The sequence below is a fragment of the Pinus tabuliformis genome, chromosome 2_2 (assembly GCF_031772625.1).
Source record: "Pinus tabuliformis cultivar Carrire ecotype Pingquan chromosome 2_2, CPIR1, whole genome shotgun sequence".
In the NCBI taxonomy this organism is placed as follows: domain Eukaryota; kingdom Viridiplantae; phylum Streptophyta; class Pinopsida; order Pinales; family Pinaceae; genus Pinus; species Pinus tabuliformis.
The window spans coordinates 928,037,680-928,051,337 of NC_142300.1; the positions used below are offsets into that span (position 1 = coordinate 928,037,680).

At 40.6% G+C, this 13,658-nt stretch overlaps 2 protein-coding genes across 2 annotated transcripts; both read right to left on the reverse strand.

The window, feature by feature from the left end:
* Positions 1-3,898: 3,898 nt before the first annotated feature.
* On the reverse strand, positions 3,899-5,068 carry LOC149196146 (methyltransferase FGSG_00040-like). The gene has a single exon (XM_089408192.1). It carries the CDS (start codon positions 5,066-5,068, stop codon positions 3,899-3,901), a length of 1,170 nt encoding a protein of 389 aa, XP_089264318.1.
* Positions 5,069-5,164: 96 nt separating this feature from the next.
* On the reverse strand, positions 5,165-6,124 carry LOC149196147 (methyltransferase FGSG_00040-like). Its single transcript, XM_089408193.1, has one exon. The coding sequence runs from the start codon at positions 6,122-6,124 to the stop codon at positions 5,165-5,167; it is 960 nt and encodes a 319-aa protein (XP_089264319.1).
* Between the last annotated feature and the right edge of the window lie 7,534 nt (positions 6,125-13,658).

The window sequence follows — 13,658 nt, forward strand, 5'->3', positions numbered from 1 at the left end:
CTCACTAAAAGAAATTTAATGTTGCAATTAGAAAACAAATTCCATAATCTAGAAGCTAGCATTCAGAAGTTCCATAAAAATCTTAATGTTCTTAATAAAAAAGGACTTCCAGGTTTAAGAGGAATGGGATAGTCTCGTTCCCCTTGAAGAATACCAACATAGGTTGCATGCTATAGCTATACACAAATCTAGTTTTACTAAGATTAAGGGAACTATTATAGGAAATGCCTTTATTGCAGGTTTGAGTTTAGATTTATTAATAAAGCATGAAATCAAACATATGTTCATATTCAAACCCACTTTTCATAAATACACTGAAGTGGATGAAACATAAGGAAAATTAATCAAATATTCCATTCTCGATGAAGAAAGATGGGAAAAGATATGCCAACTCATTGACTGAATAAACAACAGGTTTCCAGCAGCAGACAACATGTTTTTAGCAACAAGATGCATGTTTTTAGGAGGAAAGGGACAAATTATTAAAAAGAGAAACAAAACAATAATTTTTTTCAGCTCAGTTATCACTAGAAGCCTCGAATTTTGTGCAAAGATGTCTAAGCAATTTACGTTTCCTATTTTGTAGTTCTATTTTTGTAAAACAGTTTTGAGATATTTGTAAATAAATCTTGATACTTAAATCAAGATATTTTCGAGAAAATTGTATAAATACTTTGTAGATCAAAGTATAAAGGGTTGAACCCTTATGATAAACTCTTCAAGCAGATTTGTAATCCTCTGAAGTTATTTTCTGAGATTAATAGAAAGATTTTGGATTCATTTTGAAACAACTTGTGTTCCTGTGAGTACTTCTATGTTATGTCTATTTCCATTTTGTTAAATATGTGTATGTTTAAAATAAATGAGAACTTTCAGTAAGATAACGCCGAGTATTAGTTTATTTGAAAACCCCTGTAGAGTTATAATCAATTACAAAGACTATTTTATTAGAACTTTTTGTTTTAAATGTATTTTGTTTAGATGTAAAATGATTTTACACGCATCACCTGTGTATGATTATTTAAATGATCTTTTTGAACGTTTAATAGATCATATACCTTCTTAAGTTCAACCTTACACATCTTTCAAAGATAAATTCTGTTAAAGGTGAAGAATCAACCCTTCTAATATATCATAATTAATTAAGAGTCTACACCCGTTTAACAGTTTGGAGCATTGGTCATCCAAAAATCCAAAACAAAACAAAACATTTTAGATGCTTTGGCATAATTCCATCACCTAGAATTATCTAGAGAGGTACAACATCAGATTGGCACCTTTTCCACGGAGCGAAATTTTTTTGAATTATCTTTCCCTAGGACAACAATTAGGCTTTCCTTTTAATGGTGAATAAAAGTTTAGTAGGTTAAAAATTTTCACCTGGTAATTCCACAAAACAAAACTGGCTTCACGCAGGCACACTAGGTCTCTCTCAGATCCTCAACGTTATTCTACATTATCAAATCCTGAGAGATTGGTGAGAGTTGCCTCTTTAAGGCGGAGATTAGAAGCCTCTACCTCTACTCTAGTATCACTTCCAACTATTTTTTTTTCAGAAACTTATCCTTTTAGACCTGTCCCAATTCCTCCTGAACTATCAGATCTACCACCAAAAGTGTTAGACATTTTATCCAAAGGGGTTGATTTGCAGTCAGCTCTTCTTTTTTATTAGTTAGAATCTTATCAGATTCCTTAACCTCTTTCAAAATATCCTAAATCAGAAGCAAAATTAGGTTTAGAATTACCTGAATTAAAACCTAGTGATTTCATTTCTTCTGTCATTCATACATATCCATCTACTTCTGCTAAACCTGAAGATAAATTCTCTGTTTATACTAATCCTTTGCTTTAAAGTGAAGGAAAATTTGGTCCAGAAGTGCAGAAGTTAGTTATCTAAACACCACTAATAAAAACGTCCAGAAATTCTTCCCAATCATCTTCACCCCCTACAACACCTAAAAGATCATATTCATCTTCACCATCCTTATCTCCTCAACGTTCATCTTCATCCTCTTTGTCTTCACCTAATCAAATCGTTGGTTTTCAACCTATTATTCAAGCTCGTTATGCAACATTAGTCCTTCTTCGCCAGCGTAATAGTTTTCCAGATGAATATCTAAAGCACTTACTTAGGTTTAATGGGCAAACTAGTTTGTATGTTGAGGATCATTTCATTGCCTTTTTGGAGTTTGCCGATAATATGAATATAGAACATGAAGACGTGTACATGAGATTATTTTTTCAATCTCTTGAAGGAAATGTTAGGGTCTGCTTTAGACAATTACGAGCTCGTTCTATCCCTACTTGGAATGAATTGATTACTATCTTTAAAAGCCAATGGGGATTTAAAAGGAATCATGTTTACTATCTTATAGAATTTGATGACTTAAAAAGAAATCTTGGTGAACTTGTGGCCGATTTCATAAAAATATGCAATAAAAATTTACAACAAGATTCCACTAGACTGTAAACAACCGGTGGATGTAACTAAAATTACATTTTCTAAATGTTTTTATGATGATTTTGTTGTTATGCTTAGAGAAAGAACATTTGTCACCCTAGCAGACATGCATACCAATGCTATTGAAGTTGAAGCTAATAGATCAAAATTAGCTAAACTTAAGGCAAAGACAGAAAAAACTGAGAGAAAGATGAAAGCTAGGGAAGAAAGTACTTCTTCTAAAAATAAGAGTGAAGATCATAAAATAGATTAAATTACTTCTCTACTAAGAAATTATTCTAATAGAATTTCAAAAATGGAAGCACAACCTAGAGTAGTTCAACCAACATCAAATAGACCTCAAGTTCAGTATAACATACCTTTTCAACCTCAAATTTTACAAAGGCCTAATATTGATCAACAAATTCAATCCCCACTAATGATTGATGATCAAGAAATTTAAGAAAATGGTCCTTTAGTTACAAATGATATCAATTATTTTGATGATCCATCATCACAAAATGCTATAATTCTTGTTTCTCGTGATCAACCTTCAGCTCAAAATCAAGAGGCTTCCCAGGTTAATTTTCTTATTGTAATTAAACAAAAGATATGATTTGAGATCAATACCAAGACTTGGTAGACCAGCTAAAAATGTCACTATTAATGAACTTCCGGTTTAAACTACTGAAACGCAAACAACAATATTCAAGCATTAAATCAACCAAATGAACAAAACATATTTGAAAAGACTATTCCAACAACTTTTAATGTGGAGAAAGAATTAGAGAGAGTCAAGATTCCCATTCCATTATCTGAACTCTCCAAAAACCCAAGTTATAAGAATCAAGTGTCAAAATGGATTCAAAAAAATTTCCAGGTTCAACCTAACATGTATACTTCTTTCCTTGAAAACAAAATCTTTTTCTTCTTTCAAGAACAACTATACAACCATTATTGCAAAAAAAAAATATGATTTAAAAATCGTTTAACAAGCGGTGTGTGGAAGAATATTAATATATAGACAACCCTAACGTAGTGAGTTTGAAAGCATAGATATGTTAAAGAAGTCGAGGAGATTTTGAATGTATTGATTAGCCAGAACCACACCGAATGGAAATTTATCATTAAACAATGTAACTCGTTGCTTCGATGCCAGCCAATTCCAATATCAAATCAGGCATCAATGTCTTAATCAATGAACAGAGCATGTTAAAACCATTCTACTTGTATTCAAAATGATTTCTGGACCCACTTTTTCCTCTAGATTGAGCTTTCATATGCATGGCAGCAAAAGCACTCTGTTCACCTTTGTCAAATACTAATTAGCATACCTTTATAGTTTAACCAAGTAATTCGAATACAAAAAACAAAATCCGCCTCTACCGGATGTCTTGCACATGGATGATTCTTGCAATGTCAAGGCAATGGCGGGTATACTGTTACTAAAAACATGAGTCACTTTGAATGCATTAGGATGAGCGCGTTGAGAACATCTTCACTCTGTTTGCCAAACACACTCATGCATGCCTCCCTTGCTTGGTCTGATGCACGTCGTGCATTAATTGCCTCATTTTCATCCGCCATCGAACGCCGGAAACTTTTTAACCCCCGTGCTGCTATGCCCAGATTCTGTATGTCGTCGGGCACCGTGCTTTGAATAACCTCTATAAGCTTCTCCCAAGAGAAGCTATTTAACATTGTAGAGACGACGTATGTAGACCAAAAAGATGCGCGAATCCAGAGCTTATCTTCTTCGGTTTTCAACACATGGGAACTCCGGATGATCTCCTCTGCCTCTGGAACAAACCTTGCAAATTCTGCATTTTCCCGATGACTCATTTCTGCACTTTCCAAATGATCCAATTTAACTAGCAATTCTTTTGCTTGGTCATCCAATTGCTCAAATTTTAAGGCAATTATAGGTTCCAAGAATTTCCTGAATGAGTGCTCCAGAATGCATCTCTTACACTTGCATTTGAAATGCCAGTTCTTACAGTGAGTTTGGCGCCGTAACAAGGGAACCAAAACATCAAAATAAGGAATAGTGATCTCTTCTCCACTTCCGATTGGCTTGGAGGCATGTATAAAAATGGAATTTCCCACTACCCGCCACCTCGAGTTCGGCAGGCAGGAATGGTTAATGAGGGAGGGCAGCAGCCAGAGTCCGGTCCTTTTCCGTTCTTCCAGACCGAGTCCGGCTTCATTTATTTTCGATTTTGAAACTAATGTCGTTACGCTTTCACTGAATGAGTTCAGTCTTACAATATCCCGAATACAGTTAACGTCTACCTGCAAAATTTCATTTTGTACTTCTGAGCCCGCGAGGATTTGATCATCCGTCTTAAAGAGATCTATGGCAGGGACATGAAGGCTGCTGGGTGTAGAGGAATTGAATAAACTATAAAGTTCACGGAGCAATCTCTGCGATTTCCTGGCAGCACAAACTATCGCGGCCACAAGATCTTCTTGAGACGCGGAACTCAATTTACACCTGTTGTCCACATGAAACATGGCGGTAGAGGCACTCTCACAAGCCACTGCTACAGCGTTGCTTACCAGCAAGAGTTGCCCGGCTCCTATTTCTTGGGTGGCGTAGAGTCCTCGGCCGCGGCTGTCTTCGGTCATCTTGATCTCCACAGAACCCACGAAATCGGCCACTGTCAGAGGAGAAGATGCACGTCCGAGCAGGTAGTCCGAGATGTCATACTTTCCATCCGGGCTCTAGGCATACAAAGTATTGGCCTGGTGAAGGGCATCTTGTATCTCCTTATGCGCTGGGCTGGCCTCGGTAGCTTTCACCGAACATTTGCATGCCGCTGCATACTGCCTGAGGCCGATCAGAGCTCGCCCTTTCCTGTAGAGCGCTTTGAGATTGCTGGAATCGATCCCAAGGGCCTGGTCTGTATCTTTCAGCGCCAGCTCAAATTCCTTCATCTGAAGCCTTGTCTCCGCTCGGTTGGAATACGCTTGGAGGAGGCAAGTATTGATATTATTATTGTTGCCAGAGGACTTCTTGAGCTGAAGTAGAGCAGCGTCGATGCACTTCGTATAATTCTCGGTTGCTGCGTCCCACTTTTGTTCTCTGAAGCATCTATTGCCCTCTTTTCTCAGGTCATCCACATCCACATGAAGCTCCGTCCGTTTCCCCTTTTCAATAGCAAATTTCAAAACATTGGCGGGGTTGTCGACGCGTATGAGAAGGCCACCATCACTGGCGATCTTGAAATAGTGCTCCTTGACGACCACCTTGTCACCTCTCGGGAAAATCCTCTTGATGTCCTCCTGTGAGGTAGCAGCGTTGTATATTGCCAGCCTGACAGCGAGGCCATTATCGTCCTCAAGCAAAGTCATGATACCGCTTATCCTGTAGGCATCCGCACACAGCGTCCCATAAATAACACGGCCGAGGTGAACTTCCCCGATCTTCAACTCGTTGAAGGAAATGGGGTTCAACTTTTCTGGTGGAACAGAACAAGCCGCGCCACCGCTGCCACTTGGGTCCAAGAAAGACGTTCGTATCTCAAACTTGCATTCTACTGCGGTCTCCCTTCGCTGACGGGCGATCTCATCGTGGATTTGGAGGAGGGCTCGCTTATCGAATCTCTGGAAGGCGTCATGGATGACGAGGACTTGCTTCTTCAGTATCTCTAAATTTTTCATTAAGCGATGCAAGTCACCCATCCTTCTCCAGTTCTCCTTACCGAATTCTTCGGCTATTAAGTACGACTTCAATATGTTCTCTTATATTTTCTTGCATTGCACATTTCTTATGTGCCAAATTTGTATTGAAATACTGGAGGCCTGGTATCACAAACCCTTCACACGAGTGATGTGTCAATACCTTCCTTTTCTCAGAAGAAAGCTAGTTCCATCTGTTAGCTACCTATACCAACAGGTTTCATATTTCATGATTGGCTATGAAAAGGTCCAAATATGCTCTGCTTTGATGATTCAAAGATCACATATTTCCAAGAGAACCCAAGCTGTGCTTATGGCTTAGTAAGGACTTAAATTTTGATGGATGGTCCAACAGTCTAATCTGGATCATGTCATGTTTTAATTTTTTAGTTGTAGAATAGAGAAAGGAGTCTGTCCAAACTGTTTAATCTTGGCAGACAAGTAGTTCAGGTAGAGAAGAAAAGGCTCCCAACAGCTTAATCTGGGACCTTGGAAGAAATAAGGGTAGAAGTAGATAGAAAAACAAAAGAAAAGCCAAAGAAAAGAAAAGGCAAGTAAGGGTCTGCAAGTCCAAGTGCACCCTCCAAGAAGAAATAAAAAATGCTAGGCAAATAGATGGGTAAGTAGTTGGGGTTGCAGAAAGGTTATCTTTACCATTGCAGGTGTGTTAACTTTGTTTACCAAGGCAAAGTCAATCAATTAAGAAGGTATTCTTCTTCATCAAGTTGCAGCAAGCATGAAGCATGTCTAACCTCCCTTCTTCCCCTTTTCATGTCATTTACTAACATTCCCTTCTGAGTTGAGATTCATGAAACTAATTGTGGTATTATGATTGATTTCTTATCTTTAGAAGCCACATTTCTTGTGTAAAAATCTTTTCATTTTGATCTACTCTTTAAGCCAAGTGTTTCACAAAAAGCTTAGTATTTTCTCCATTCATCCCCCCTCATCCATATTAACTCTAACTCTACTACATAAATCCCCTATATCACCTTTCCCCTACTAATATTAACACCATGGTGTATAAACCCCAAATTTTGTATAAATATCCCTCCCCTTGGCATTATAGCCATATGTTCTCTAAAAAAGGAATCAAAATGACATCTGGTCACTTTGATGAACCTATACCTCATCTCTCCCCCTTGCTTCAAGTCATTCCACTCATTAAACCATCATTTGCAAAGAAAAACCCTATACAAACCCCTTTCTACCCATAACCCCTTTGAAATCATAAAAAAAAAAAAAACCCAAAAAATCCACTTCTGCCGCTTAACCAAAGTTGGCGCATGCATTTGATTTCTTCGAAATACATTGAAAAACCTTATAAAAAAACCCATATCCGAAGGCTTCCGCCGGGCGCTGCTTCCTAAAACAAATATTAAATAAATACCCACCCGCATCCATATCCAGCGATCATATCGCCCTCCCGTCAACCGTCGGATCGGACCCAAGTGATCCGACGGTCTTCATTAATATCGGAGCGGCCCCCACGACAGAGATTTAGCGCCCGAGAAAATGACGTTGCGTTATGTCAGTGCTTGGCCACGCGTCACCCGATCAGGGCTCTCGGAGCGGCCTCTGACAAAATCAGGGCCGTATCATAACCGCCCCGAGAAACTGTAACCGCTGGCGCTTAACCGTAACCGCGGGTACCTACCGCCCGGTTTGCTGGTCCCACGTCCTGCCCACGTCATTGCCGCCCTGCCATCGCATCAACACTTTTGTCCGCATTTGTGCCAACGTGCCTGCCACCGCATCACCCCGTGGACCAATAGTAGCTCGCCACCTCACCCGATGATGTCATGCTGACGTCATCCGAGCTTGACCCCACCCTATGACGTCATGCTGACGTCATCAGAGAAAAGGCGCCAAATTGCCAAAAAGTCCATATTATGGCCAAAAATTGCATTTTTCATACTTTCTGCTTATTCGCTACTGCTTCTTCTGCATGGTGTTTGACGTTCAAAACTGCGCCACCCCGCTGGAATCGACTTGAAGACCTCCAGAGCACCAATTCCACCCACATTCACGACCACTGCTCGTTGTTTGCCAGGTATTTCTCGTCGTTCATCCTCCATACGCCTAAATTGGCTGTAAAATTACTCGAAGGGCCTAAACAACACTAAACTCACAATCTCACCGGAAAAATCCCTCTGTAAAGCCTCTATTTCCAATTACAAGCTCAAAAACCACTAGCTGAGCCTTAATTTCCCGAGTTCTTATCAAAAAACTGTAAATTGCTCGCGCAATCGTGAGACAGCTGGTTAACACATTAAAAAACCTGCTACAAAGGACAGAGGGAGACCAGACATTTGGCCTTATTCATAAATCAAACAGTATTTCAAGTGCTGTGTGCCCATTTCACCCTCTGGTCCCTGAAATTCACAATTTCATTGCAAGAAATCACCTCTGTACTGTTCTGCCTACTTTGGCCAGCTCACCAGCAAGACAGAAACTTAATAGACTATGGAGACTCCAATTGCACTGAACATCAAACCTCTCAATGCCCCTCATAGGGAGTTGGAATGGAAAGCCCTGGGAGATATGGATTATCAAATGTTAGACTGGTTTCCATTAGGCTCCAAATACAATATTCAGATGCTAAATGAGTTGAAAGCCCAGCACCTTAGTGGAGCTGATATCCTAGGGATTTGGGATTCAAACTTGCCCATCTACAACCTCCCCCAGGTAAATTCTATGCCAGAGTTGATCTACAGATGCCAGGAGTGCTATGATCCAGGCCAAAGAGCTGTCCTCAGCCCTACAGGCTCAATTCTGTTCCATATCACCCCAGAGAGCATAAATAAGATGCTGCATTTCCACACAGCAAAACCATTGACCCCCCTCCACATGCAGAACTTGATAAAGAAGGGGAATAAGTTGTCAAATGACCAAGTCATCAAAATCAACCAGCTGTTTGTACAATCAGGCTCTGAAGCCATCAGAACTTCTCCTATTGGATATCATTACTTGAATGAATTGGGCAGAATGCTAGTGGATTTGATCAGCTATGTCCTAGGGTTCAAGGGAATGGAGGATGTGGATGAAATCATGATGGCAATGCTGTCTATATTCTCTCCTGGAAAGCCTCCAGCTGTACATTATGATTATGCCACATATATTGCAGATAGGATCCATGACCAGCTGATGGATCTGCAGAGGGAAAGACTGTTCAGATATACTTCATTCATTTACCATCTATTCTTGTTTAATCAACCAGGCAACTTCTCCATTCCCCTGAAACAAGTTAATGCCCAGGGGAATCCAAGATCAGTTGTGTTTTGGACCTCTCTCTTTCACTGCACCTCTGTGTCACCATATACATACTGTGAGTTTATAGACTTATTCATACATCCAACTATGACATTATTGTACGGTGTTCCTCCTCCAAGATTGACTGATGACATGAGGAGAATTCTCCATCTGAACAAAACCTACAGCATTGGTAATTGGTACCTTTACCAAAACCACACAGTCATCAGAGTATATGGCTGCGAGTTGAAGCCTTTTAGGCTGCCAAGGTATGTCCCCATGAGGCTTTTTGCCCTTGAATACTTCAGGCAATTTGGGAATGCCGACTACCTCCACTTCCAAAGCAAGAACAAGAAGACACAGTTGAAGGTAAGGAGCCAGCTGGGCCCTTTCCTATACAACAGAAAAGAGGAGGGGTGGAAAGAGGCAAACAGTATCCTAGAGGCCCTCAAATTGCAAACTAGCTTTGAATGGATACCCTATGACCCCAATCACTTTGTTTCCCTCAGGAGGATAAGATACAAATTGGGTACCTATTCTCACATAAGGCAGCCTGAGATTGAGCAGTATGCCAATGCATTAACCTGGGAAGAGGGCACCTTAGAAGAGGAAATCACTAGTGAAGAGCTGCTAGAAAGAGAGGCCAGAAATATTCAAAAGGAAACTGACTTAGAAACTTGTGGACAGGTCCCCCTCTCATACAAAAGACAACTTGGAGCAGCTTCTTCAGCTTCAACAACACATCAGCAAGCTGCTATGAATACTCCACAGACAACCGGCAAAGGCAAAGAAAAGCAGGTGGAACAGCCACCTCCTATGACCGAGGAACAAATGGAAACACTAGTGCAGCAACAAGAAGAAATGGAGCAGCAGGGAGAAGGGCAGCAGCAAGAAGAACAGCAGCAACCGGAAGAACAAAGGCAGGAACAGCCTGTCCAGCAAGAGCAAACAGTGGAAGCCCCTAAATCCACTGAACACACTGTGCCTCCAAGGCAAGAAACTTCAGCTGAGGCATCAATCCTCCAAACTCCACAAAAGGAGGATACAAGCAGGAAAAGGGACAGAGAGACCCCCATTACAACATCAGCATCTCGTGGGGAGAAAAGACAGAGAATTAATCCCTTCTCAGAGGAAGAAATGCCAATAGGACAGTCCTTGGGTATACCCAGCAGGGAAGCATCAGCAAGCTCCTTTCAACAGGAGCAGGATAGAGCAATAGGAGGAGAAGTCAGTTCCTCCAATCAGCAAAGGGAAGGTGGACCCAGCATTAAGCATCAATTCATAGATATTAAGAGGAGAAATGAGCCCATCAAGATACAACTATATAACCATCTGCTGAACATGGCTCCCACCAATCAACAAAGACTCATGTCTGCATATGATGTGCAGGAAGGCAAAATGATCATGAGTCATTTTATGCCAACAACAATGCAGCCCAAATCTGCCTCTGATTACTTAAGGACTAACCTGGAAGTCCTTTCCAAAGATATCCACCCAATGGATAAGATAGAACTGCATAAGCAAACGGGTGAGATGGTCTATGCTTCCTTGGCAGACCAAACATTGGACAACTACAGGCTACACAATAGCCTCAACAATACAGCCTCTCAGCTAGAGTTGGAGAGAGCATCATCCCAGGCAAAGGACAACAAAATAAGGTCCTTGGAGGACATCATCATAGAGATGGGACATGATCCCAAAGACATCAAGGGCATACAAGAGATCTTAAAATTGAGGGATGCAGACATGGCAGCTTTGAGGAGAAAGATCAAACTCCCAGCCACAATTCACCCTCAAACAGATGATGTTGCCCAGCAAAGACATGATCAACAGGCCACAACCTTGTTGATATCTCTGTATAAGCAGCTAATCCAAACTCAGGAACAGCTGGGAGAATTAGAGGCTGCAAAAACAGCACTACAGGCAGCCTTAAAACAGAGAGAAGAAGGGCAGACCTCTCAGGCTCCTCCTCAAATCATAAACCTTGAGGAAGCTGCCTCAGCTACTGTTCCTCCTCCCCAACAAACTGATCAAGCTGCACCACTTACTTCAGCACCTCCACCAACGGAACAGGCCCCTAGCTTGGACATGCAAAAGCTAAAAAATGAGATTCAAGCCCTGGAAGCTCAAATGGCAGAGCTAAATGAGACTAGGGATAAATTGGCTAAGGTAAATGACAGGTATGACAAATCCAAACAAGCTGTGGCAGAGAAGGGCAGGGAGGTGAAAGCCCTCAAAGACAGGATAAAAGAGCTAGAAAATGAGCTCAAATTAGACAAAGTGACAGCAGAGCTCAAGGCAGTCCTTTGGGCCAATATTGGTCAGTCCATTACTAATCAATGGCAGTACATTGAGACCATAGATGAACAATCAGCCCTCATTGCAAAGGCAAATAGGGAAATACACAGAGCTAGAGCAAGCCTTGGCAACATGCCTGATGCTGTCAACAGAATGATCAACATTTTGAATAACAGAACAAGCTCTCAACTGGCCACCATGGGAATTGCTCACAGGACTGAGACAATCTCAATGGTTAAAAGGGTCCTGACACTAAGAAACCTGGTCGGAACATTGGAAAGGAGAACCCAAGATATGCAGACTGAAATCAACAAGTTCATGGACAGGTTTCAGGTATTGCAAAACAAAGGCCTCCCCAGCATACTAAGCAGTGTGGGAAGACTGCTTACCCTTGAAAATTATACTAAAAGGGTCAATGCCTATGCTGCAGGACAAATTGCAGGACAGCCCAGCACTTCAGCAGAATCAGGGCCAGCATCAGGGCAAACTTTATATAATAGGGTGGACAACCTATTTTTTATCATGAACGAGATCAATCATCTGTTTGATGTGCCTCCAATTTTTTATAAATATACAGAAGCAGATGAAACCATAGAGGCAATTGTCAAGCACCAATTTCCCACACAGGAAGTCTGGAACAAATTGACACAAATGATATTATCAAGCCAGAACCTGTAAATGTTAATTTTTGTCCAATTTATAAGTGATCATACACAGGCAGAATTTTGATAGATAAGCATACAGAGGAAAGATGAAAGGCTGAGCCAACTCAGCAGAGCCATTCGGTCACCACAGCAGCAAGCATAGTCATAGGTGGCAGGGCCAAGAAGATACAGCGCAGAAAAAAGTAAAGACGCATTTTCCAGCATCAAAGCAAAGCGGTTCAACCGACTCAATGACCTCCAAAGGTCAAATTATCCTCTGACAGACTTAAAGAGCATTTATGCTGCTTTCAAAGCTGTAATAACTTCTTTTCTACTTTCTGTACGAAGTTATGAAGATATTTTATCTCTCAGATGACTCAATGCCTGAGATATTTTGTATACACACTTCTATAAATTCCCCTTCGCATGAGTTTGCAAGGGTTGTTGTTGATTTCTCCTGAAGAAGTTCTTATGCTGTAATCCTTTCAGAAGTTTAATAAAGAAAGTGATGGAATTTCTCGGATTTCTGAGGTGTTGAATGCGTTCTAGTGTCTGTTGAAAACTGCTAGATTCCTGTGTATCACACAATACAATAAGTCTCTGTAAATCTCTCTGTTATGTAATTTTGATTTGTTAAAATCCATATATGTTTTCTAACTTTGAATATTTAGCAACAAGGAAAAAGGATAACTTTCAGGATTTATTCAATGAATACCCTGAGTTCAATCTGTGTTGTTAATGAATGTTTTCTTCAGCTGTAATCTTGATAAGTGTAATTCTTAATTGCTGCACTTTCAGAATACATCTTTCACAGTGACCTTTGTCACAGGAATTCAAGTTTGCTCCTGTGCAGCATGTTTCACTTTCACCTCACCAGCTTAATAGAAAATTCTTAATTGCTTTCTGTTGGCTGGCATGCATCACCATTCAAGTTAAATTTGTTTGTCTGAAATACACAATTGGCCCTGCAGTTTGAACACCACCAATCCTGCATATCAAAGCATTTCACAACTCCAGACTCCATTGCCCAATGATACTTTACTCTCTAAACACTACATCTTAAGACCTGAAAGAAATCCTTCAACCAAAACATAAACCAAAACCTGAGCATAATAGCCAGCCTAAAACACCATCACAACAGAGACAAATCATAAAGAGAGAGCCCTCTCTGATTACAGTTTGGCTAGAAACTTTAATCCAAAGATTGGTTAGTGGTTACCCCGGCCGTATTCCCTTGGGAGTCATAGGGAACAACCTGGGTGTTAACACCATCCATCGTACTTTCAGACTTGAGATACGCCCCGTTTCTTTTTCTTTTTCAAAAGCGGCTCCTCACATCCATC

Coding starts and splice junctions, on each gene's coding strand:
- LOC149196146 (XM_089408192.1), bottom strand. CDS start 5,068: ATGACCGAAGACAGCCGCGGCCGAGGACTCTACGCCACCCAAGAAATA.
- LOC149196147 (XM_089408193.1), bottom strand. CDS start 6,124: ATGGGTGACTTGCATCGCTTAATGAAAAATTTAGAGATACTGAAGAAG.